Here is a 25668-nt window from a genome sequence, read left to right as displayed (position 1 = left end):
TACAAACAGCAGAGAGGAGCAGAGATATCTGTACAGGGGCTGCTGTCTCTGTATATGAACACCCCCCATACAGACCATCACATTAGTCTACTATCAGCTCCAGCAGGGCGGTCAATAAAGGGAGGCAGCCAATAAGAACGCCATGCACAGCGGCCAGATCAATAGTGAAACCACTGCATGATCCAAACTGGAGCAACGTGAGAAATAACATCTCTCAAGAGGGGAGAACTTAAAGGGAATGTCCACATAATACTCAGCATTAGAGATGAGCGACCTCGAGCATGCTCAAGTCCATCTGAACCCGAACATTCGCCATTTGATTAGCGGGGGCTGCTGAAGTTGGATAAAGCTCTAAGGTTGTCTGGAAAACATGGATACAGCCAATGACTATATCCATGTTTTCCAGATAGCCTTAGGGCTTTATCCAAGTTCAGCAGCCACCGCTAATCAAATGCTGAACGATCGGGTTCGGATGGACTCGAGCATGCTCCAGGTTCGCTCATCTCTAGTCAGCATCAATGTATATCCAAAATAAGGGTCTGAAACATTGTAACAAGGATGTGCATTAACCAGAAGAGAGGACGAATACCACTCTGCACCTCACTGAAATACAGAGTGGGGGAGGGGAAGTGACAACCGCAAAAGGAACTTCAGGGGGTGGTTGTCACTGATTACTGGAGTAAACATTCTGATGCCCCTGTGTACATGCTACAAGAAGGGTTTCTATTGGACTGTCAAACTGTGAGATGCCCCCCAGTTGTTGGTGAGGTCCTTCAGTTGTTGGTAAAGTGCCCCCTGTTGCTGGTGAGGCCCCCTGTTGGTGAGGTCCCCCAGATGTTCATGAGGCCCTCCATTTGTTGGTGATATCCACCAGTTGTTCATGAGCCCCCCCCCCCCCCCCCCTCCTTCAGTTGTTGGTAAGGTTCCCATGTTGTAGGTGAGGTTCCTCAATTGTTGGCGAGGCCCCCTGTTGTTGGTAAGGTTCCCTAGTTGTTGGTGAGGTTCCCTAGTTGTTGGTGAGTCGCCCACAGTTGTCGGTGAGGCCCCCTGTTATTACAGAAGCAATGGCACATGTTATAGTTACAGTCTTTAGATAACCACTTTAGTCTAAAGGCCCTATTACACAAACCGATTATGGTCTGTTACGGCCGATAATAGTCTTGTGTAATAGAAGGCAACGATCAGCTGACATGAACGATGTCGGCTGATCATTGCTGTCTTTCAACATGATGAAAGACAAACGATTAATATAGCAGCGATATGCTGCCGTTGCTCCATGGAATAGGAGTGGCGGCAGCAGACCACTGCTATGTGCTATGGGCTGCCTGGAAGATCAAGCGATCACCTGGGCAGCCCCCCTGCACTCACCCGCTCGCTGCCAACAAGGGTGAGCAGCGAGCAGGGAACGAGGAGCAAGCGAGTGCTGACATCGCTCGTTTGCTCATCTCCGTCGCCCCGTGTAATAGGGGCTTAAGCCAAGCCTCAAAGTTGTTCCAGACCCCCAAAGCCAGGGGAGATTTAACGTGCTTTAGGCTCCGTTCACACGGAGCAAAACTGGCGGAATTTCGCGGTGGAATCCCACCAGCCTCTGTGTCATAATGTCTTTGGGAGGCTTGCGCCTCCTCTTTCGGCCTCTACTTTCTAGCCTCCATGGAGGCTAGCAGGATTCCGCCAGTTTTACTCTGTGTGAACGGAGCCTTATAGTTAGAGATGATCGAGCGGCGGAAAATCTTAGGTTCTATAGAACTCGAACCTTGTCGAACCTTCCACATTTGATTCACAGGTACCGCCTGGAATTCCGGGATACAGCCTAGGTAATAGCCGGGCTGTCTCCTCCTTCCCCACGGACCGGGGCGGCATCGGGAATCAAATGCGAAAGGTTCAACAAGGTTCGAGTTCTATAGAACCTAAGATTTTCCGCTGTTCGATCATCTCTACTTATAGTAAGATTCTTCTCCTCATTGCCCATAGCAACCAATTAGAGCTCCCATAGCAACTAATCACAGCTCATCTTTGACAAAGGAGCTGTGATTGGTTGCTATGGGCAACAGAGAGGATTTTACGGTTAAATCTCTCTTGTAGACCCAATTATTCAAGTCCCTGGACCAAAACCAATAATTCAGAACAAGTCCCATAATCCAGACTCTAGAATCCCGAATCAGACCCCTTTAAATGGCCTCATTCTTCACCCCTCCTCTTCCACTTTCAGCGCCGCTATACATGGTCTCCTGCAGCTGTCTCAAAGTATGGAATCAAAATTCCCTAAATCACCTCAAATTCTGACAGAAGGAGGTTAATTTTCACCGGATTAATGGCAGCCGTTCGCTCAGACTGTGATTGTTGTCCCTGGGCCTTCTTCCCGCCTGAAGCCGGGATCTGGTTGCCTAGCAACAGACGTGTCTGCACACAACGGTCCAGTGAGCATCCCCCCACACAGCGCCAGCCCCCCCCCCAGATTCATCCTGACCACACTGACAGATTACAGGGCGGTCACACTCACCGGATCACCACGCCGCTCCATTAAATCTTCTTATCCTATAACATGGCTATCCTGTCTATTATACTGTTATAACGCTCCTTCTATAAACTCACAGGTAGATTATAGATCTGAATACAGAGAAGCGTATACTATACACCCGACCTCTATGCAGGCCTGGTGACCATCTTTGTATATACACCCCCACACCCCCCACGACAAGTTGCATTAGGGGGACGTGGCAAATAATCCTGCCGCATCTAATTTATCATCATTTCCTGAAATTTTCTTGCTGTCAGTGACTACAACTCCCAGCATACCCTGACTGCCTATAATCAGTGCCTTGTGAGCAGCAGCACAACACATGGGGCCTCTCCATTCCTGGATGGCAGGCTGATTCTTCTTAAAAGCACTGATACATTGCAGCAAACCCTCAGCTGTGTGCACAGGACCACAAAGACTAATGCTGCTCCTACTGCGGCCGGACCATCTTCGTGGTGGTCACATTTGGCGCAGGTTATTCCAGGATTCCTCTGCTCGCCGCAGAGGTTGTGGAGTCATGAGTGAGATGCCAGCCGCGGGCGCCCAGATGTTGCCAGTCAATCTGAGCGTCATACTAAGGGATAAATGTCGGATTTAAGCGCAGACTTGGCTGGATGCCACAGCTGCTTTTTTTTTCTGCTGTGACCATATTGCCGCATGTGAACTCTTTTAACCCTTTCTGCTCCTCAGCCATTCACATTAGGTAGCAGAGATAGTATATTATAATATATAGATAATCTATATAACCATTCTACAGCACAGCTCTGCTACACCTGATTAGAAACCGGCTCAGCTGCATTGTCTATTGGAGTCTATGGTCTGAGATCCTCTTCCCATTACATTACCATCCCCCCCCCCCCCCCCCCCCATGCTTTACATTGCATCTCTGCTCATCCCCAATACTCTACATTGTATCTTTGCACCTCCCCAATGCTATACAATGCAGCACTGCTCCTCCCCTATGCTTGACACTGTATGTATGCTCTCCTCCATGCTTTACACAGCATCTCTGCTCCTCCCTAATGCTTTACACTGTATCTCTGCTCTTTTTCCAATGGATTACACTGAATCTCTGCTCCTTCCTAATGCTTTACACTGCAGCTCTGCTCCTCTCCACTGCTTTACACTGCATCTCCTCAATGCTTTATACTGCATCTCTGCTCCTCTCCACTGCTTTACACTGCATCTCTGCATCTCCTCAATGCTTTATACTGCATCTCTGCTTCTCTCCAATGCTTTACACTGCATCTCTGTTCCTCCCCCAATGGTTTAAACTGCATCTCTGCTCTTCCCCAATGCTTTACATTGCATCTCTGCTCTCCTCCATGCTTTACACTGCAGCTCTGCTCCTCCCCAATGCTTTACATTGCATCACTGCTCCTCTGCAATGCTTTATACTACATCTCTGCTCCTTGCCAATGCTATACACTGCAGCTCTGCTCCCCCCCTATGCTTTACACTGCATCTCTGCTCCCGCCTATGCTTTACACTGCATCTCTGCTCCTTCCCAATGCTATACACTGCAGCTCTGCTTCTCCCCTATGCTTTACACTGCATCTCTGCTCCTCCCCTACGCTTTACACTGCATCTCTGCTCCTTCCCAATGCTATACACTGCAGCTCTGTTCCTCCTCAATGCTTTACACTGCATCTCTGCTCCTCCCCTACGCTTTACACTGCATCTCTGCTCCACCCCAATGCTATACACTGTAGGTTTTCTCTTTTCAGCTTAGAGAGATAACTGCTATTAAAGCAAGGACCGAACGATTATAACCTATTCGTAACCCTACGATTATCAAGGAACTGAGGGGTGGAGAACCCTGGAGAGGGGCTGAAATATTCAAGTTATTGATCTTCTAAAGCCCCGATTGCACAGGGCAACTGAGATTAGCAGTTAGCGCTCGCTTGTACCTCGTTCCCCGCTTGCTGCCGCGCTATTACACACATCAGCTTCAAGCCGGTGAGTACAGGGGGGGCCGCTGCAGAGGTGATCGTTCGGGCAGCCCATAGCAGATAGCTGCGGTCTATTCCACGGTGCGACGGCAGAATATTGCTGCTATATTAGTCGTTTGTTGAAAGACATACGACAGCAACGGTCAGCCGACGTAGTTCATGTCGGCTGATCATTGCCTTCTATTATGGTGCGTTTACACAGGCAGATTTATCTGACAGATTTTTGAAGCCAAAGCCAGGAACAGACCATAAACAGGGATCAGGTCATAAAGGAAAGACTGAGATTGCTCCTCTTTTCAAATCCACTCCTGGCTTTGGCTTCAAAAATCTGTCAGATAAATCTGCCTGTGTAAACGCACCATTACACAAGCCAATTATCGGCCAATAATCGTCTTGTGTAATAGGGCCTTAAGTAAAGAGAAACGGAACTTGATATATCTATAAACTTCTCTCTGACGCCCGTCCTCCCTCTGGCGTTTTCTACACTACATGAGACGTCTGTGACAATGTCTGCCAAGCCTCTGGGATGACGCCTTGTGATAAGAGGCAGCCTGTCCCTATCAAAGTGCAAAAGAACACTGCAGAGACACCATCACATGTCTTGACGTCAGTGAACTAGCCAGACCTTCCTCCGGGAAGGAACAAGCAAGCCAAGGAATGTCTCCAATCAAGGAAACCACCCAAGCAAGGTATCCATCCACAGACAGCTGTTTCGGGGCATTTGCCCCTCATCAGTGTGGAGTAGGAATCTGGCTAGTGGGAGCAATGCCTAGTAAGTGCATCCTTTATTGGAGACATTCATTGGCTTGCTTGTTCCTTCCCGGAGAAAGGTCTGGCTAGTTCACTGATGTCGAGACATGTGATGGTGTCTCTGCAGTGTTCTTTTGCATATTTGATTTCCCAGGGGGCAATGTTCTAGAATACACTGACGTCGACACATGTGATGGTGTCTCTGTGGTGTTTTAGTTGATCTCCCTGAGGTCGACCAGCGTCCTTTTGCATGCACTTACTAGGCATTGTTCCCACTAGCCAGATTCCTACTCCACACTGATGAGGGGCAAGTATTCCGAAACAGCTGTCTGTGGATGGATACCTTGCTTCGGTGGTTTCCTTGATTGGAGACATTCCTTAGCTTGGTTGTTCCTTCCCAGAGGAAGGTCTGGCTAGTTCACTGACGTCGAGACATGTGATGGTGTCTCTGCTGTGTTTTGGTTGATCTCCCTGAGGTCGACCAGCGTCCTTTTGCATGTCCCTATCGGAGGACTCCTCGATGCAGCTTCAAAGACAATTGTCAGTGTCTCTTACACAGGCCAGAGCCATACTTTATTATATAGACCTATAAGCATGTAATAGAAAGTCCACCCTATATTATACCCCAGAGCTGCACTCACTATTCTGCTGGTGATGTCTATAGAGGATCATGGTGATCGGAGGTGGACAGGACTATCGTACTTATGGGAATTTGCTGTTTTCTGTGATTTTCAAGATTTGTGATTCATTGTTTCCATGTGGAGATTCCTTACACGCTCGGCAGTATGGAGCATTGCATGCAGCAGACTGACATACACAGCGATGATGGGACGCCTGACCATGAGGGGTGACAGGAGGGTCAGGGGACATAGAAGAGAGCAGTCTAGCCAGGGTGTCACTGTGAGAGGGCGGGTTCAGAGGGCACCTATATATACAGGCTGTGTACTGGGATATATGGGGAGCATACATCTCCATACACTGGGGAGACTGTGCCCCTCCCATACCTTACTGTATATAGGAAATAGCAGCCACCAAGGCTTTCTCTGGCTATATATTAGCTCTAGGCTATGAGGGACACATCTAGCTTTCCTGAGACAACAGCAACAGACACAGGAACAGAAAAAAAAGATCTTCTGAGACGCTGTCATAAAGTCAGAGGACATCTGTAGTGCAGTGTTATCAAGAAAAGCAAAGCTGTAAAGACAACATGGCGGAGAGTACAAGAAATAGAGGGAATGAAATACAGGAGACAGAGACAAGGAGATACAGAAGATGGAGAAAAGAAGATACAGGAGACAGAGACAAGGGATACAGGAGACAGAGACAAGGAGATACAGAAGACATAGACAAGGAGATACAGGAGACAGAGACAAGGAGATACAGGAGGCGGTGACAAGGGGATACAGGAGACAGATACAATGGATACAGGAGATGGAGACAAGGGATACAAGAGATGGAGACAAGGGGATACAGGAGATGGAGACAATGCATACAGGAGATGGAGACAATGAGATACAGAAGACGGAGACAATGAGATACAGAAGACAAGAAGATACAGGAGATGGAGACAAGGGGATGCAGGATATGGAGACAAGGGATACAGGAGACGGTGACAAGGGGATACAGGAGACGATGACAAGGGGATACAGGAGACGGTGACAAGGGGATACAGGAGACGGTGACAAGGGGATACAGGAGATGGAGACAAGGGGATACAGGAGATGGAGACAAGGAGATACAGGAGATGGAGTCAAGGAGATACAGGAGACAGTGACAAGGGGATACAAGAGACAGAGACAACGGATACAGGAGATGGAGACAAGGGATACAGGAGATGGAGACAATAGATACAGGAGATGGAGACAAGGAGATACAGGAGACAGTGACAAGGGGATACAGGAGACGGTGACAAGGGGATACAGGAGATGGAGACAAGGGGATACAGGAGATGGAGACAAGGAGATACAGGAGATGGAGACAAGGAGATACAGGAGACAGTGACAAGGGGATACAAGAGACAGAGACAACGGATACAGGAGATGGAGACAAGGGATACAGGAGATGGAGACAATAGATACAGGAGATGCAGACAATAGATACAGGAGATGCAGACAATAGATACAGGACATGGAGACAATGAGATACAGAAGACATAGACAAGGAGATACAGGAGATGGAGACAAGGGATACAGGAGATGGAGACAAGGAGATACAGGATATGGACACAATGGATACAGGAGGTGGAGACAAGAGATACAGGAGACAAGAAGATACAGGAGATGGAGAAAAGGAGATACAGAGGACAAAGACAAGGAGATACAGGACATGGAGACAAGGGGAAAAGGAGATACAAGAGACTACATGAGACAAACACAAGGAGATGAAGGAGATGGAGATACAGGAGATGGAGACAAGGGGATACAGAAGACAGAGATAAGTGATGGAGGAGAAGGAGAAAAGGGGATACAAGAGACAAAGACAAGGAGATACAGGAGACAGAGATACAGAACACAGAGGAAAGGAGATACAGAAGACAGATAAAATGGATACAGGAGATGAAGACAAGGGGTTACAGGAGATGGAGAAAAGGGATACAGGAGATGGAGACAAGGAGATACAGGGGATGGAGAAAAAAAACATACAGGAGATGGAGATACAGCAGAAGGAGACAAGGAGATACAGGAGACAGAGACAACGGATACAGGAGGTTGAGACAAGGGATACAGGAGATGAAGACAAGGGATACCGAAGATAAGAAGATACAGGAGATGGAGACAAGGAGATACAGGAGATGGAGACAAGGGATACAGGGGACAGAGACAATGAATACAGGAGATGGAGACAAGGGATACAGGAGATGGAGAAAAAGAGATACAGAGGACAGGGACAAGGAGATACAGGAAATGGAGACGAGGGATACAAGAGATGGAGACAAGGGATACAGGAGATGGAGACAATGGATACAGGAGACAAGAAGATACAGGAGATGGAGAAAAGGAGATACAGAGGACAGAGACAAGGAGATATAGAGGACAGAGACAAGGAGATACAGGAGACACAAGAAGGTACAAGAGAATACATGAGACAGAGACAAGGAGATACAGGAGATGGAGACAAGGGATACAAGAGATGAAGACAAGGGATACAGGAGATGGAGAAAAACATACAGAAGATGGAGATACAGGAGATGGAGACAAAGAGATAAAGGAGACGGAGACAATGGATACAGGAGACAAGGGGATACAGGAGACGGAGACAATGGATACAGGAGATGGAGACAAGGGATACAGGAGATGGAGACAAGGGATACAGGAGATGGAGACAAGGGATACAGGTGATGGAGACAAGGGATACAGGAGATGGAGACAAGGAGATACAGGAGATGGAGACAAGGAGATACAGGAGATGCAGACAAGTAGATACAGGAGATGCAGACAAGTAGATACAGGAGACAGAAACAAGGAGATACAGGAGATGGAAATACATAAGAAAGACAAGGAGATACAGGATATGGAGACAAGAAGATACAGGAGATTGAGACAAAGAGATAAAAGAGATAGAGATAAGAATCTACAGGAGATGGAGACAAGGAGGTACAGGAAATGGAAAAATGGAGATACATGGGATAGAGACATGGAGATAAAGGAGATGGAGACAGGGAGATACAGGATACAGAGACAAGGAGCTACAGGAAATGGAGACAAGGGAATAAAGGATACAAAGACAAGGGGATACAGGTGATGAAGAGATGGGATACAGAGACAAGGATATACAGGAGATTGAGACAAGGAGATACAGGAGATGAGAGGAGATGACAGATTGGATGGGGGAGACTTGTTTCTCTTGCAGGTTAGTAGCCATCATGCAGCATTCGCGGCTCCATCACAGGCAGGGGGTCTTTCACGCCATCTTCCTTCCCTAGTCTATAGTTAGTGTATGAGGTGATATCCCGGGGGCTCATGCTGTAGGAGATCTGGGGGTGACGTGCAGCGGCCCCGGCTCTCTGAACCCACCCTGCACAGTGGGGGGCTTTCAGCATGCAGAGGGGTAGACATGAAACAGACGAGTTACCTGACAGATAACGTTATCATAGTAAGCCATGGCACGGACATGGGGGGACAGTTTAGATGGAGTGTCGCATAGTTTCCTTACATTTGGGTGTGAGCCTTCCGCAATGGTAGAGAGCGAGAAATTATCGTTGTGGAGCTCGGAGGGAGTCCGGTACCTGCTGTGAGAGAAGAAGTGTTAGCACCGCGCCAAACATTATATTCTACATATGAGTACCATAGAGATGTACATAGATGTTCAGCCATCACAAGCATCTGCTCTCTGGTATCAGCCACTCACACTCTGCTACTGCATGGCCTCCCAGAGGACAGGGGATCCCAACATAGGGGTCTACATGTGCCGATTCTGGTGGGCCCTGAGCCTTATCCCAACCCTGACTAGTGTTAGTCCACAAGGTGAGGGCTACTAAGCTATTCTGCCATGTCTTGCCATAGATACTAGGTGGACCCCCATGATTACAGAAATAGGGGTGTCTGGTACCCCACCCTGTAGGAGAAGCAGCTGCACACGCTCAGTCCATTTATAGGAACAGGTGCAACAAGGCCATAGCAGCCTGTGTATAGGATTGTATCAGGGGTCACATTACCCCTCCTCCCAATGCAAATCCCTATATAAACAGAGGATTAGGCCCCTGATAGAGTTAGGCGCCATAACAAATTTACATGATCTCCAAGGCCGCCATGTTCTTCCTTATGGGGGAAGGGAGAGACAATTCCGCCATGCTATATGATGACTCCTGCAGTTGTTCGCCCTTAAACAGTCCTTGGCCAATATTGTCTAGGTCACTGGGGCTTTCCAGCTGTCGCAAAACTACAACTCCCAGCTGACAGCTCTGAGTATACATGTAGTACAGGTAAGAGACTGCGTACACAATGCACCTACACGCTATAAGGATCATGCAGGGTTTATGAGAACAATGGGTGCCTGGTCCTTTAAGATGCCGGCAGGTCATATAATTCCCTTGCAGGGTGGACGGTTCCTCCATCTTCAGCTGCTGCCGAACCGCAGGGGGCCGTGATACAAGTTTAGCCAAACCTTCTATAGTTGGGGAGAAGTGTCTAAAATTCCGGCACACAACATGGGGCTTGTGGTGAAAAGCGGATCCCCCCCTCCAGCCGCACAATGGCCACCTCCGCCTGGCAGAACAGCCACAATACACCACACACACCCCCACCGCAGCCCGCAGACAGCTGCTGCCCAGCAGGGGCTCCTTATTCTGGGGGCCGACAGATGGGGCTTTGTCCGAAGTGGCCATGAAAAGCTTCCACCAACAACCACCGGACACAACGACTACAAAGGGCCAAAAATCTATGTCCATTGATGAAGTTCTCTGGAGGGAGGAGGAGGAGGGTGAAGCTTCTCCAAGTATCCAAGTCACTGCTCCAAGTAACTTTATACGATGGGGGTGCAGTGCTATGTGTCCGCAAAGGCTGTATCACACACCAGGCATAGATACATAGCTCAGCAGACAGCTTTCCACACACCAGGCTTAGATAAAGCAGCTCAGCAGACAGTATCACACATGATAGGCTTAGATTCAGCAGGCAGTATCACACATGATCGGCTTAGATACAGCAGCCAGCAGACAGTATCACACATGATCGGCTTAGATACAGCAGCCAGCAGACAGTATCACACATGATAGGCTTAGGTTCAGCAGACAGTATCACACATATTAAGCTTAGATTCAGCAAGCAGTATCACACATGATAAGCATAGGAACAACAGTTGAGCAGACAGTGTCACATATGATCAGCTTAGATACAGCAGCTCAGCAGACGGTATCACACATGATAAGCTTAGATTCAGAAGACAGTATCAAACATGATAAACTTAGATTCAGCAGACAATACATGATCGGCTTAGGCTGGGTTCACACTGCGTTTTTGCGATCCGTTCAACGGAAAAAACAGATGCAAAAAATGGATGCAATTGTGTGTCATCCTTTTAGATCCATTTTTCTATTGACTTCCATTATTAAAAAAACGGATCGAAATGGATGTGTTTTTTTTAACGGACACAAAAGTAGCTTTAAATCCAGCAGCAGCCATTAATGCCGCTATACATTACATATAACAGGTCAGAAACAATGAAGCTGGCACATTCTCTGTCCTGTGACCTCCAGCATGTGAACCCAGCTTAGATACATTACGCAGAGGAGGGGCATAGGGGGTCACTTACTTTCTTTTGCGTAGTTTGTAGTTCTCGGTTTTGAGTAGATAAAGTTTTTTGGCAAAGAAGACTGTCATCATGAAGAGGAGGAGGACGACGAGTGCGGCGGTGCCCACAGCCACACACATGACCTGGAAGTCGGTGATGATGGATTCGCAGCGCAGCCCCTTGTGCCATATGTAGTCCTGGGTATTACACCTGCAAAACAACAAAGACAGGAGATCAAACATGGAGGATACAAAGACGGGCAGGCGGCAGACACCTGGAGGATACAAGGACAGGCAGGCGGCAGACACCTGGAGGATACAAGGAGAGGCAGGCGGCAGACACCTGGAGGATACAAGGACGGGCAGGCGGCAGACACCTGGTGGATACAAGGACGGGCAGGCGGCAGACACCTGGAGGATACAAGGACAGGCAGGCGGCAGACACCTGGAGGATACAAGGACAGGCAGGCGGCAGACACCTGGAGGATACAAGGACAGGCAGGCGGCAGACACCTGGAGGATACAAGGACAGGCAGGCGGCAGACACCTGGAGGATACAAGAACGGGCAGGCGGCAGACACCTGGAGGATACAAGGAGAGGCAGGCGGCAGACACCTGGAGGATACAAGGACAGGCAGGCGTCAGACACCTGGAGGATACAAGGACAGGCAGGCGGCAGACACCTGGAGGATACAAGGACGGGCAGGCGGCAGACACCTGGAGGATACAAGGACGGGCAGGCGGCAGACACCTGGTGGATACAAGGACGGGCAGGCGGCAGACACCTGGAGGATACAAGGACAGGCAGGCGGCAGACACCTGGAGAATACAAGGACAGGCAGGAGGCAGACACCTGGAGGATACAAGGACAGGCAGGCGGCAGACACCTGGAGGATACAAGGACAGGCAGGCGGCAGACACCTGGAGGATACAAGAACGGGCAGGCGGCAAACACCTGGAGGATACAAGGACGGGCAGGCGGCAGACACCTGGAGGATACAAGGACAGGCAGGCGGCAGACACCTGGAGGATACAAGGACGGGCAGGCGGCAGACACCTGGAGGATACAAGGACAGGCAGGCGGCAGACACCTGGAGGATACAAGGACGGGCAGGCGGCAGACACCTGGTGGATACAAGGACGGGCAGGCGGCAGACACCTGGAGGATACAAGAACGGGCAGGCGGCAGACACCTGGAGGATACAAGGACAGGCAGGTGGCAGACACCTGGAGGATACAAGGACGGGCAGGAGGCAGACACCTGGAGGATACAAGGACGGGCAGGCGGCAGACACCTGGAGGATACAAGGACAGGCAGGCGGCAGACACCTGGAGGATACAAGGACGGGCAAGCGGCAGACACCTGGAGGATACAAGGACGGGCAGGCAGCAGACACCTGGTGGATACAAGGGCGGGCAGGGAGCAGACACCTGGTGGATACAAGGACGGGCAGCCAGCAGACACCTGGTGGATACAAGGACGGGCAGGCAGCAGACACCTGGTGGATACAAGGGCGGGCAGGGAGCAGACACCTGGTGGATACAAGGACGGGCAGCCAGCAGACACCTGGAGGATACAAGGACGGGCAAGCGGCAGACACCTGGAGGATACAAGGACGGGCAGGCGGCAGACACCTAGAGGATACAAGGACGGGCAGGCGGCAGACACCTAAAGGATACAAGGACAGGCAGGCGGCAGACACCTGGAGGATACAAGGACGGGCAGGAGGCAGACACCTGGAGGATACAAGGACAGGCAGGCAGCAGACACCTGGAGGATACAAGGACGGGCAGGCAGCAGACACCTGAAGGATACAAGGACGGGCAGGCGGCAGACACCTGAAGGATACAAGGACGGGCAGGAGGCAGACACCTGGAGGATACAAGGACGGGCAAGCGGCAGACACCTGGAGGATACAAGGACGGGCAGGCGGCAGACACCTGGTGGATACAAGGACGGGCAGGGGGCAGACACCTGGAGGATACAAGGACGGGCAGCCAGCAGACGCCTGGAGGATACAAGGACGGGAAAGCGGCAGACACCTGGAGGATACAAGGACGGGCAGGCGGCAGACACCTGGAGGATACAAGGACGGGCAGGCGGCAGACACCTAAAGGATACAAGGACGGGCAGGCGGCAGACACCTGAAGGATACAAGGACGGGCAGGCGGCAGACACCTGCAGGATACAAGGACGGACAGGGAGCAGACACCTGGAGGATACAAGGACAGGCAGGCGACAGACACCTGCAGGATACAAGGACGGACAGGGAGCAGACACCTGGAGGATACAAGGACAGGCAGGCGGCAGACACCTGGAGGATACAAGGACGGGCAGGGAGCAGACACCTGGAGGATACAAGGACGGGCAGGCGGCAGACACCTGGAGGATACAAGGACGGGCAGGGAGCAGACACCTGGAGGATACAAGGACGGGCAGGCGGCAGACACCTAAAGGATACAAGGACGGGCAGGCGGCAGACACCTAAAGGATACAAGGACAGGCAGGCAGCAGACACCTGGAGGATACAAGGACGGGCAGGAGGCAGACACCTGGAGGATACAAGGACAGGCAGGCAGCAGACACCTGGAGGATACAAGGACGGGCAGGGAGCAGACACCTGGAGGATACAAGGACGGGCAGGCAGCAGACACCTGAAGGATACAAGGACGGGCAGGCGGCAGACACCTGAAGGATACAAGGACGGGCAGGAGGCAGACACCTGGAGGATACAAGGACGGGCAAGCGGCAGACACCTGGAGGATACAAGGACGGGCAGGCGGCAGACACCTGGTGGATACAAGGACGGGCAGGGAGCAGACACCTGGAGGATACAAGGACGGGCAGGCAGCAGACACCTGGTGGATACAAGGGCGGGCAGGGAGCAGACACCTGGTGGATACAAGGACGGGCAGCCAGCAGACACCTGGAGGATACAAGGACGGGCAAGCGGCAGACACCTGGAGGATACAAGGACGGGCAGGCGGCAGACACCTAAAGGATACAAGGACGGGCAGGCGGCAGACACCTAAAGGATACAAGGACAGGCAGGCAGCAGACACCTGGAGGATACAAGGACGGGCAGGAGGCAGACACCTGGAGGATACAAGGACAGGCAGGCAGCAGACACCTGGAGGATACAAGGACGGGCAGGCAGCAGACACCTGAAGGATACAAGGACGGGCAGGCGGCAGACACCTGAAGGATACAAGGACGGGCAGGAGGCAGACACCTGGAGGATACAAGGACGGGCAAGCGGCAGACACCTGGAGGATACAAGGACGGGCAGGCGGCAGACACCTGGTGGATACAAGGACGGGCAGGGAGCAGACACCTGGAGGATACAAGGACGGGCAGCCAGCAGACGCCTGGAGGATACAAGGACGGGCAAGCGGCAGACACCTGGAGGATACAAGGACGGGCAGGCGGCAGACACCTGGAGGATACAAGGACGGGCAGGCGGCAGACACCTGGAGGATACAAGGACGGGCAGGCGGCAGACACCTGAAGGATACAAGGACAGGCAGGCGACAGACACCTGCAGGATACAAGGACGGACAGGGAGCAGACACCTGGAGGATACAAGGACAGGCAGGCGACAGACACCTGCAGGATACAAGGACGGACAGGGAGCAGACACCTGGAGGATACAAGGACAGGCAGGCGGCAGACACCTGGAGGATACAAGGACGGGCAGGGAGCAGACACCTGGAGGATACAAGGACGGGCAGGCGGCAGACACCTGGAGGATACAAGGACGGGCAGGGACCAGACACCGGGAGGATACAAGGACGGGCAGGCGGCAGACACCTAAAGGATACAAGGACGGGCAGGCGGCAGACACCTAAAGGATACAAGGACAGGCAGGCAGCAGACACCTGGAGGATACAAGGACGGGCAGGAGGCAGACACCTGGAGGATACAAGGACAGGCAGGCAGCAGACACCTGGAGGATACAAGGACGGGCAGGGAGCAGACACCTGGAGGATACAAGGATGGGCAGGCAGCAGACACCTGAAGGATACAAGGACGGGCAGGCGGCAGACACCTGAAGGATACAAGGACGGGCAGGAGGCAGACACCTGGAGGATACAAGGACGGGCAAGCGGCAGACACCTGGAGGATACAAGGACGGGCAGGCGGCAGACACCTGGTGGATACAAGGACGGGCAGGGAGCAGACACCTGGAGGATACAAGGACGGGCAGCCAGCAGACGCCTGGAGGATACAAGGACGGGCAAGCGGCAGACACCTGGAGGATACAAGGACGGGCAGGCGGCAGACACCTGGAGGATACAAGGACGGGCAGGCGGCAGACACCTGGAGGATACAAGGACGGGCAGGCGGCAGACACCTGAAGGATACAAGGACAGGCAGGCGACAGACACCTGCAGGATACAAGGACGGACAGGGAGCAGACACCTGGAGGATACAAGGACAGGCAGGCGACAGACACCTGCAGGATACAAGGACGGACAGGGAGCAGACACCTGGAGGATACAAGGACGGGCAGGCGGCAGACACCTGGAGGATACAAGGACGGGCAGGCGGCAGACACCTGGAGGATACAAGGACAAGGAGGGAGCAGACACCTGGAGGATACAAGGACGGGCAGGCGGCAGACACCTGGAGGATACAAGGACGGGCAAGCGGCAGACACCTGAAGGATACAAGGACGGGCAGGAGGCAGACACCTGGTGGATACAAGGACGGGCAGGCGGCAGACACCTGGAGGAAACAAGGACAGGCAGGCGGCAGACGCCTGGAGGATACAAGGACGGGCAGGCAGCAGACCCCTGAAGGATACAAGGACGGGCAAGCGGCAGACACCTGAAGGATACAAGGACGGGCAGGAGGCAGACACCTGGAGGAAACAAGGACAGCCAGGCGGCAGACACCAGGAGGATACAAGGAGGGGCAGGAAGCAGACACCTGGAGAATACAAGGACGGGCAGGAGGCAGACACCTGGAGGATACAAGGACAGGCAGGCGTCAGACACCTGGAGGATACAAGGACGGGCAGGCGGCAGACACCTGGAGGACACAAGGACGGGCAGGCGGCAGACACCTGGAGGACACAAGGACGAGCAAGAGCCAGGCAGTAAGGCCATTGGTCAGTATAAGAACCTTCTGGAATTAGCTGACCCAATCTCTATCATTAGTTAATAGGAGGAGACACTACTGTACCTATTGTTATGACTGTACATGGAGACACTACTTTACCTATTGTTACAACTGTACATGGAGACACTACTGTACCTATTGTTACAACTGTACATGGAGACACTACTGTACCTATTGTTACAACTGTACATGGAGACACTACTGTACCTATTGTTACAACTGTACATGGAGACACTACTTTACCTATTGTTACGACTGTACATGGAGACACTACTGTACCTATTGTTACTAGTGATCATGGAAGTTATGTATATCTCTGCCCCACACATGTAGAGCTCCTGGGGGGTATGTATCGCCATCACTCATCTTTTTCTTTGAGGTTTGGGACTTGGATTAGATACTGGCGGTGGCCCTTACTAGGCTTAAGTACTTTGTGCTGCTGTGAGTGCTGTAATAGTCGTGTGCGTCACCCTGACCCCAGCTCGCCTCCTCTGGTGAATACCCTGGACTCTGGGATTCTGCAGGAAATCAATGTCCGATAATAAACACAATTTCCTGGAGATTTTGCACATTGATTCGCTGTGTTGTTAAAGAGGTCAGACAATCCCTGTGGTGAATCCCCGGCTACCCCCGGCTACCCCCGGACACAGTGCAATGCCGGCTCTCACAAGGAGTTTTTACCTCCTGAATAAATCATAAATATTCACATTGGGAGGTGAAGATGAGGAGACACCCCCCCCCCCTGAGGTGTGTGAGTTACCCCAGAGCAATAGTGGAGCGGGCATATCATATCAATGGGAGCGCTGAGTGTGTGAGTTACCCCAGAGCAATAGTGGAGGGGGCACATTCCACCAATTGGGGCCCTGAGGTGTGTGTTACCCCAGAGCAATAGTGGAGGGGGCATTTCATATCAATGGGGGCGCTGAGTGTGTGAGTTACCCCGGAGCAATAGTGGAGGGGGCATTTCATATCAATGGGGGCGCTGAGTGTGTGAGTTACCCCTGAGCAGTAATAGAGGGGGCACATCACACCAATGGGGGTCCTGAGGTGTGTGAGTTACCCCTGAGCAGTAATAGAGGGGGCACATCACACCAATGGCGGCACTGAGGTGTGTGAGTTACCCCTGAGCCGTAATAGAGGGGGCACATCACACCAATGGGGGTCCTGAGTGTGTGTTACCCCAGAGCAATAGTAGAGGGGGCACATCACACCAATGGGGGTCCTGAGGTGTGTGAGTTACCCCAGAGCAATAGTAGAGGGGGCACATAACACCAATGGGGGTCCTGAGGTGGGTGAGTTACCCCTGAGCAGTAATAGAGGGGGGTCTCTAAGGCTGATGAGTTACCCCCCAGTTGCAGCAGTCTCTTCAGCCTGAGCCGCTACTGCCGCTGCTGTAGGTGTCGGTCTTAGCTCCTCTGTCAGGACACTTTCTGGGCCTTGTAGTGCAGTCATGCATACACTGCTGGATGGCACGCGAGCACAGAACACAAGCTGCCATTAAATATGAACAAGTTAGAACCAAGATCAGTGAGTAGAAACATCACAGAAACATCCAGCCTCACTGTATACTATGCTATATACTGTGCTGTACACTATGCTATATACTGTACTGTATACTATGCTATATACTGTACTGTATACTATGCTATATACTGTGCTGTACACTATGCTATATACTGTACGGTATACTATGCTATATACTGTGCTGTACACTATGCTATATACTGTACTGTATACTATGCTATATACTGTACTGTATACTATGCTATATACTGTGCTGTACACTATGCTATATACTGTACTGTATACTATGCTATATACTGTGCTGTACCCTATGCTATATACTGTACTGTATACTATGCTATATACTGCACTATATACAATGCTATATACTGTGCTATACACTATGCTATATACTGTACTGTATACTATGCTATATACTGTACTGTATACTATGCTATATACTGTGCTGTACACTATGCTATATACTGTACTGTATACTATGCTATATACTGTGCTGTACCCTATGCTATATACTGTACTGTATACTATGCTATATACTGCACTATATACAATGCTATATACTGTGCTATACACTATGCTATATACTGTACTGTATACTATGCTATATATTGTGCTGTACAGTATGCTATATACTGTACTGTATACTATGCTATATACTGTGCTGTACCCTATGCTATATACTGTGCTGTACACTATGCTATATACTGCACTATATACAATGCTATATACTGTGCTATACACTATGCTATATACTGTGCTCTACATTGTGCTATATACTATGCTATATACTGTACTGTATACTATGCTATATACTGTGCTGTACACTATGCTATATACTGCACTGTATACTATGCTATATACTGTGCTGTACAAGGTGCTGTATAAGGTGCTGTACACTATGCTGTTCCCTGTGATATATACTGTGCTGTACAAGGTGCTGTATAAGGTGCTGTACACTATGCTGTTCCCTGTGATATATACTGTGCTGTACACTCGCACTACTGGCTGTCACTGATCCTGATATACATGGATGGAGCCTTGTGATGCATCTCTGGCTGGATGGATGGCTGGTAGCCCATAACAACGACATCTATCAGGTGTGAACAAGAGCCCAAATGAAGAAGGGACAGCCTCATCCTATACTCCTAGCTACTGACCCCCAGTATACAGGTTACCTCCCAGCATGCCATCACAGCCTGTCTCCATACGTCTGATGAATGGACAAGGTGAGGAGATGATGGCGGATGTGGGGCAGGTAACACTTGCACCTCCATGGCCTTCAGCACCAGATAATAGACTATATAACAGGATCCCTGCAGATTTCCCTGCACCGCCTGCCCCGGCCCGGGCTCTGCTGCTGCCAGCACCGACTGTCTCTATAAAAAGAAATCGCTTCCTTTGCACTAATGTCGCTCTTTTGCATCATGAATATTTATGGGCACGTAGGAAGCCGAGGCGGAGAGGAGACTCGATGAGATTCTTAAGACCCTCAAGGTGATTGAGATGAGAAAACAAACTGATTTATCCAGGGAGGGGAGGAAAGAAGAAGAAGAGAAGACAAGGGCAGGAGAAAGGCGCAGGGGGGTCAGGACTGAGCGTTACTAAAACCAATACTGCGCCCTTGTAGTGTCCCCGGTGACCCCAGTGATCCCCCCCCCCAACCCGCACACACACAATGTGGACTACACAGAGCTCCACCAGGACCCCAGACTCCAGCAAAGAGATAAAGAGGATATAGATTAGAAGATAACAATAGAGACACACAATGTCAGGAGGCTGCAGGGAAGCAAGAAAGGTGGAGGAAGAAGAAAGCTGTGACAACCTGCAGAGCATCTCTCCTCCAGCAACATAATGTCAGAGAACCAAAGACAGATCCCTATATACTGCCCTGTGACGGACAATTATATCCCTAATATACAGGAACACAGGTCATCAATTCTGTATTACTGACTGACCGAGAAGATAGCAGGCGGTATTATAGTAGTTATATTCTTGTATATAGGAGCAGTATTATAGTAGTTATATTCTTGTATATAGGAGCAGTATTATAGTAGTTATATTCTTGTATATACGAGCAGTATTATAGTAGTTATATTCTTGTATATAGGAGCAGTATTATAGTAGTTATATTCTTGTATATAGGAGCAGTATTATAGTAGTTATATTCTTGTATATAGGAGCAGTATTATAGTAGTTATATTCCTGTATATAGGAGCAGTATTATAGTAGTTATATTCTTGTATATAGGAGCAGTATTATAGTAGTTATAGTCTTGTATATAGGAGCAGTATTATAGTAGTTATATTCTTGTATATATGGGGCAGTATTATAGTAGTTATATTCTTGTATATAGGAGCAGTATTATAGTAGTTATATCCCTGTATATAGGGGGCAGCATTATAGTAGTTATATTCTTGTATATAGGAGCAGTATTATAGTAGTTATATTCTTGTATATAGGAGCAGTATTATAGTAGTTATATTCTTGTATATACGAGCAGTATTATAGTAGTTATATTCTTGTATATAGGAGCAGTATTATAGTAGTTATATTCTTGTATATAGGAGCAGTATTATAGTAGTTATATTCTTGTATATAGGAGCAGTATTATAGTAGTTATATTCCTGTATATAGGAGCAGTATTATAGTAGTTATATTCTTGTATATAGGAGCAGTATTATAGTAGTTATAGTCTTGTATATAGGAGCAGTATTATAGTAGTTATATTCTTGTATATATGGGGCAGTATTATAGTAGTTATATTCTTGTATATAGGAGCAGTATTATAGTAGTTATATCCCTGTATATAGGGGGCAGCATTATAGTAGTTATATTCTTGTATATAGGAGCAGTATTATAGTAGTTATATTCTTGTATATAGGAGCATTATTATAGTAGTTATATTCTTGTATATAGGAGCAGTATTATAGTAGTATTATTCTTGTATATAGGAGCAGTATTAGGGTATAAACCCACACACCGTATATGTAGCGTATTTACAGCTGCGATACGCAGCAAACTCGCAGCAAACTCGCAGCAAAATCGCAGCAGATTAGATTTAAATAACTGAACACAGCATCAAATCTGTACCAACAAATCTGCTGCATATTTGTTGCATATCTGCTGCATATACGGTGTGTGGGTTTATACCCTTATAGTAGTTATATTCCTGTATATAGGAGCAGTATTATAGTAGTTATACGAACTGGAGAGAAAGGAACGGCTGCACATCCCATCTATGGCTGATACTAATGCCGCTAGGCCTATATTAAAAATCAACACCAGAGTGTCTGTATATGAATTGATCAAGCCATATTGCCCCGTGTACCACCGCGCAGGTCCTCTGGTCCACACGGGTCCCTACCCTAACTCCACACCGTGTCGGTCAGCGACCGCCAACCCCGCAAAGCTTGCACGTGCAGGGAAGGGAGGCCATGGAACGGCCCTGCAACCCCAATGTCACAGGACCAGACCCAAAAAGCCCCACCAAAACCCAGCCAGCACCACCGGCGGGGAAGGCTGCCCCCAAACGACACAAGTATGGATATGGTATTACACTTACCATTGCTGCTCTCACAGAATGGGGAAGACATAGGGTCCAGACATGTGAGCACAGGCATATCCTGCTAATTTTGGTCATGTGGGTCTTATAAAGGAGTGCTAGCTGTTCAGAGAGGGAGAATTGCAAAACACGAACTGGAGAGAATGGAACCGCTGCACATCCCATCTATGGCTGATACTAATGCCGCTAGGCCTATATTAAAAATCAACACCAGAGTGTCTGTATATGAATTGATCAAGCGATATTGCCCCGTGTTGCGGGGTTGGCGGTCGCTGACCGACACGGTGTGGAGTTAGCGTAGGGACCCGTGTGGACCAGAGGACCTGCGCGGTGGTACACGGGGCAATATGGCTTGATCAATTCATATACAGACACTCTGGTGTTGATTTTTTAATATAGGCCTAGCGGCATTAGTATCAGCCATAGATGGGATGTGCAGCGGTTCCATTCTCTCCAGTTCGTGTATTATAGTAGTTATATTCCTGTATATAGGAGCAGTATTATAGTAGTTATATTCTTGTATATAGGAGCCGTATTATAGTAGTTATATTCTTGTATATAGGGGACAGTATTATAGTAGTTATATTCCTGTATATAGGAGCAGTATTATAGTAGTTATATTCTTGTATATAGGGGGCAGTATTATAGTAGTTATATTCTTGTATATGGAAGAAGTATTATAGTAGTTATATTCTTGTATATAGGAGCAGTATTATAGTAGTTATATTTCTGTATATAGGAGCAGTATTATAGTAGTTATATTCTTGTATATGGAAGAAGTATTATAGTAGTTATATTCTTGTATATAGGAGCAGTATTATAGTAGATATATTCTTGCACATAGGGGGCAGTAGTACAATATTTCCATGTATGTATGTATGCCTTTTAATTATTTTATTCATTTTAATAGCAATATTAACAGTACTTGATACTCATTAACATTATGTATGCATGCTGGTACTTGTAGTCTCATTTATATTACCCAGTATCAGTATCCAGGAACATCTCTGAAGCTTTTACTTCGAGGTGATGGTGGTGAGGGGTGATTTACATCACAAAACTTCAAAAAGCCCCTTGTAGCCGAGTTGCTGGCAGAACCCGGCCGCTCCCATCTTTCATGGCTGCTCTAGTTACAGGCTGAGGACTGAGCAGGCCCCGGCTCTTGCCAAATACAATTAGTAGGTTGGCAGCGGCAGTGGTGAGCGCCCAGGGGTCAGTGTAAATCTCCAGTGATTAGCCGTCTTTGAGGCCGTCATCACCACAATGCCAGTCTGTCTCTGGTACATAGTTACATAGTTACATAGTTAATACGGTTGAAAAAAGACACATGTCCATCAAGTTCAACCAAGGAGGGGATGGATACAGGGAAGGGGGAGGGGTGATATGTTCTATACATATGCATCTATATTATTTTGGTCTAAGAACTTGTCTAGCCCTGTTTTGAAGCCCTCTACTGTTTTTGCTGTGACCAGATCCTGTGGTAGACTGTTCCACAGATTCACAGTTCTCATGGTAAAGAAGGTAAAGAAGGTACAATGCCACTGAGACCCTTTCACAGCGCCGCTTCCATGTACGCCGAGCACAGTGACCCGGTTATCACCGGGTAGAAAATGGTATAATGGCAAATCAAAGAAGAGGAAACAACCTGAGACTGCAAAGAAGTTAACTGAGGACCGGGAGGAGGAGGGGGGACGGCTGCATAGGAAGCGTCATACATTATATAACAGATAACTGTAACATTACAATATACAGTCATGTGGTGGGAGAATAATATATATATATACCGGTATAACGGCTCATGCCAGAAATCCCGACCACTCACTGACCAGTTGCTGACCATCCAGTAAGGCATAAAGTATTTGCCCTCGAACTGGTACTATCTGCATCACAAAATTTCAAAAAGTGGTAGGGCCTATATTTATACAGCCGCAGAATGGAGGACATTATAGAGCAGTTCTAAGCAGCGTAAGCTGTGGATCCAGTTCGGGGGAGGGGGGGGGGGGGTATAACACTTACTAGAGGCATCAGCAGCTTCTCCGCTTCTCTCTGTATCCTCCTTCCATTCCCCTCTTCATAGACTTTTATGATCAGCATGAAGGACAATAAAGGGGTATTCCCACCTATACAACCTACCCCTATCTACAGGATTACCTGATCTGTGGGGATCCAACTGATGGAAACACCACTGAATGGGAGAATGGAGAGAGAGTGGTCCCCTTTGCATAAGTCAGTAGTAAAAACACACACGCACACACATATATATATATATAGCGGTGTTACTGTGACATCATACAATATTTTTAATATTGCACTATTACGCAGATGTACAGTATTATGTCTTCACTGTATGGCAGTCTGTGTTAATCAGTATAGCGGTATAGTATGTGCACTGTATGGCAGTCTGTGTTAATCAGTGTAGCAGTATAGCATGTGCACTATATGGCAGTCTGTGTTAATCAGTGTAGCAGTATAGTATGTGCACTGTATGGCAGTCTGTGTTAATCAGTGTAGCAGTATAGTATGTGCACTGTATGGCAGTCTGTGTTAATCAGTATAGCGGTATAGTATGTGCACTGTATGGTGGTCTGTGGTAATCGGTATAGCGGTATAGTATGTGCACTGTATAGTAGTCTGTGTTAATCAGTATAGCGATATAGTATGTGCACTGTATGGCGGTCTGTGTTAATCAGTGTAGCAGTATAGTATGTGCACTGTATGGCAGTCTGTGTTAATCAGTATAGCGGTATAGTATGTGCACTGTATGGCAGTCTGTGTTAATCAGTGTAGCAGTATAGTATGTGCACTGTATGGCAGTCTGTGTTAATCAGTATAGCGGTATAGTATGTGCACTGTATGGTAGTCTGTGTTAATCGTATAGCGGTATAGTATGTGCACTGTATGGCAGTCTGTTAATCAGTATAGCGGTACAGTATGTGCACTGTATGGCAGTCTGTGTTAATGGTATAGCGGTATAGTATGTGCACTGTATGGTAGTCTGTGTTAATCATATAGAGGTATAGTATGTGCACTGTATGGCAATCTGTGTTAATCAGTGTAGCAGTATAGTATGTGCACTGTATGGTAGTCTGTGTTAATCAGTATAACGGTATAGTATGTGCACTGTATGGTAGTCTGTGGTAATTGGTATAGCGGTATAGTATGTGCACTCTATAGTAGTCTGTGTTAATCAGTATAGCGGTACAGTATGTGCACTGTATGGCAGTCTGTGTTAATCAGTATAGTGGTATAGTATGTGCACTGTATGGCAGTCTGTGTTAATCGGTATAGCGGTATAGTATGTGCACTGTATGGCAGTCTGTGTTAATCAGTGTAGCAGTATAGTATGTGCACTGTATGGCAGTCTGTGTTAATCAGTGTAGCAGTATAGTATGTGCACTGTATGGCAGTCTGTGTTAATCGGTACAGCGGTATAGTATGTGCACTGTATGGCAGTCTGTGTTAATCAGTATAGCGGTATAGTATGTGCACTGTATGGCAGTCTGTGTTAATCAGTATAGCGGTATAGTATGTGCACTGTATGGCAGTCTGTGTTATTCAGTGTAGCAGTATAGTATATGCACTGTATGGCAGTCTATATTAATCAGTGTAGCAGTATAGTATGTGCACTTTATGGTAGTCTGTGTTAATCAGTGTAGCAGTATAGTATGTGTACTGTATGGCAGTCTGTGTTAATCGTATAGCGGTATAGTATGTGCACTGTATGGCAGTCTTTGTTAATCATATAGAGGTATAGTATGTGCACTGTTTGGCAGTCTGTGTTAATCATATAGCGGTATAGTATGTGCACTGTATGGCACTTTATGTGTTGATTACTCTCTGTTGGACACTATCTGGCAGTGCTGGTGCTGTACAGTGGTATTAGCGGGCATTGTTAAGCTGACGGGATGGTGCAGAGGACACTGGAGGCTTTATGGCTGTGTTCAGGGGACAGTGTGGCTGACACAGAGATCACTTTACTGTAATTCCTGTATGTCCTTCTATTATGAGAC

The 25668-nt window shown here is 48.5% G+C and overlaps 1 protein-coding gene across 4 annotated transcripts in view; it reads right to left on the bottom strand.

Moving 5' to 3' along the window:
• The window catches only part of CSPG5 (chondroitin sulfate proteoglycan 5), a 52918-nt gene that overhangs the window by 4059 nt on the left and 23191 nt on the right, over positions 1-25668 (bottom strand). For 2 of the 4 annotated variants that reach the window (XM_069959193.1, XM_069959196.1), the window contains exons 3-4: positions 11470-11658; positions 9292-9448 (exon numbers count right to left, since the gene is read on the bottom strand). In XM_069959193.1, coding sequence (XP_069815294.1) covers positions 9292-9448; positions 11470-11658 — 346 coding nt within the window. The remainder of the gene's footprint in view (positions 1-9291; positions 9449-11469; positions 11659-25668) is intronic. The other 2 variants (XM_069959195.1, XM_069959197.1) reach the window with 1 other exon arrangement.

Source organism: Dendropsophus ebraccatus, chromosome 2 (genome assembly GCF_027789765.1).
Source record: "Dendropsophus ebraccatus isolate aDenEbr1 chromosome 2, aDenEbr1.pat, whole genome shotgun sequence".
Lineage (NCBI taxonomy): Eukaryota > Metazoa > Chordata > Amphibia > Anura > Hylidae > Dendropsophus > Dendropsophus ebraccatus.
The sequence above is the reverse complement of the archived record's forward strand: the minus strand, read 5'-3'. Positions and strand labels throughout refer to the sequence as shown.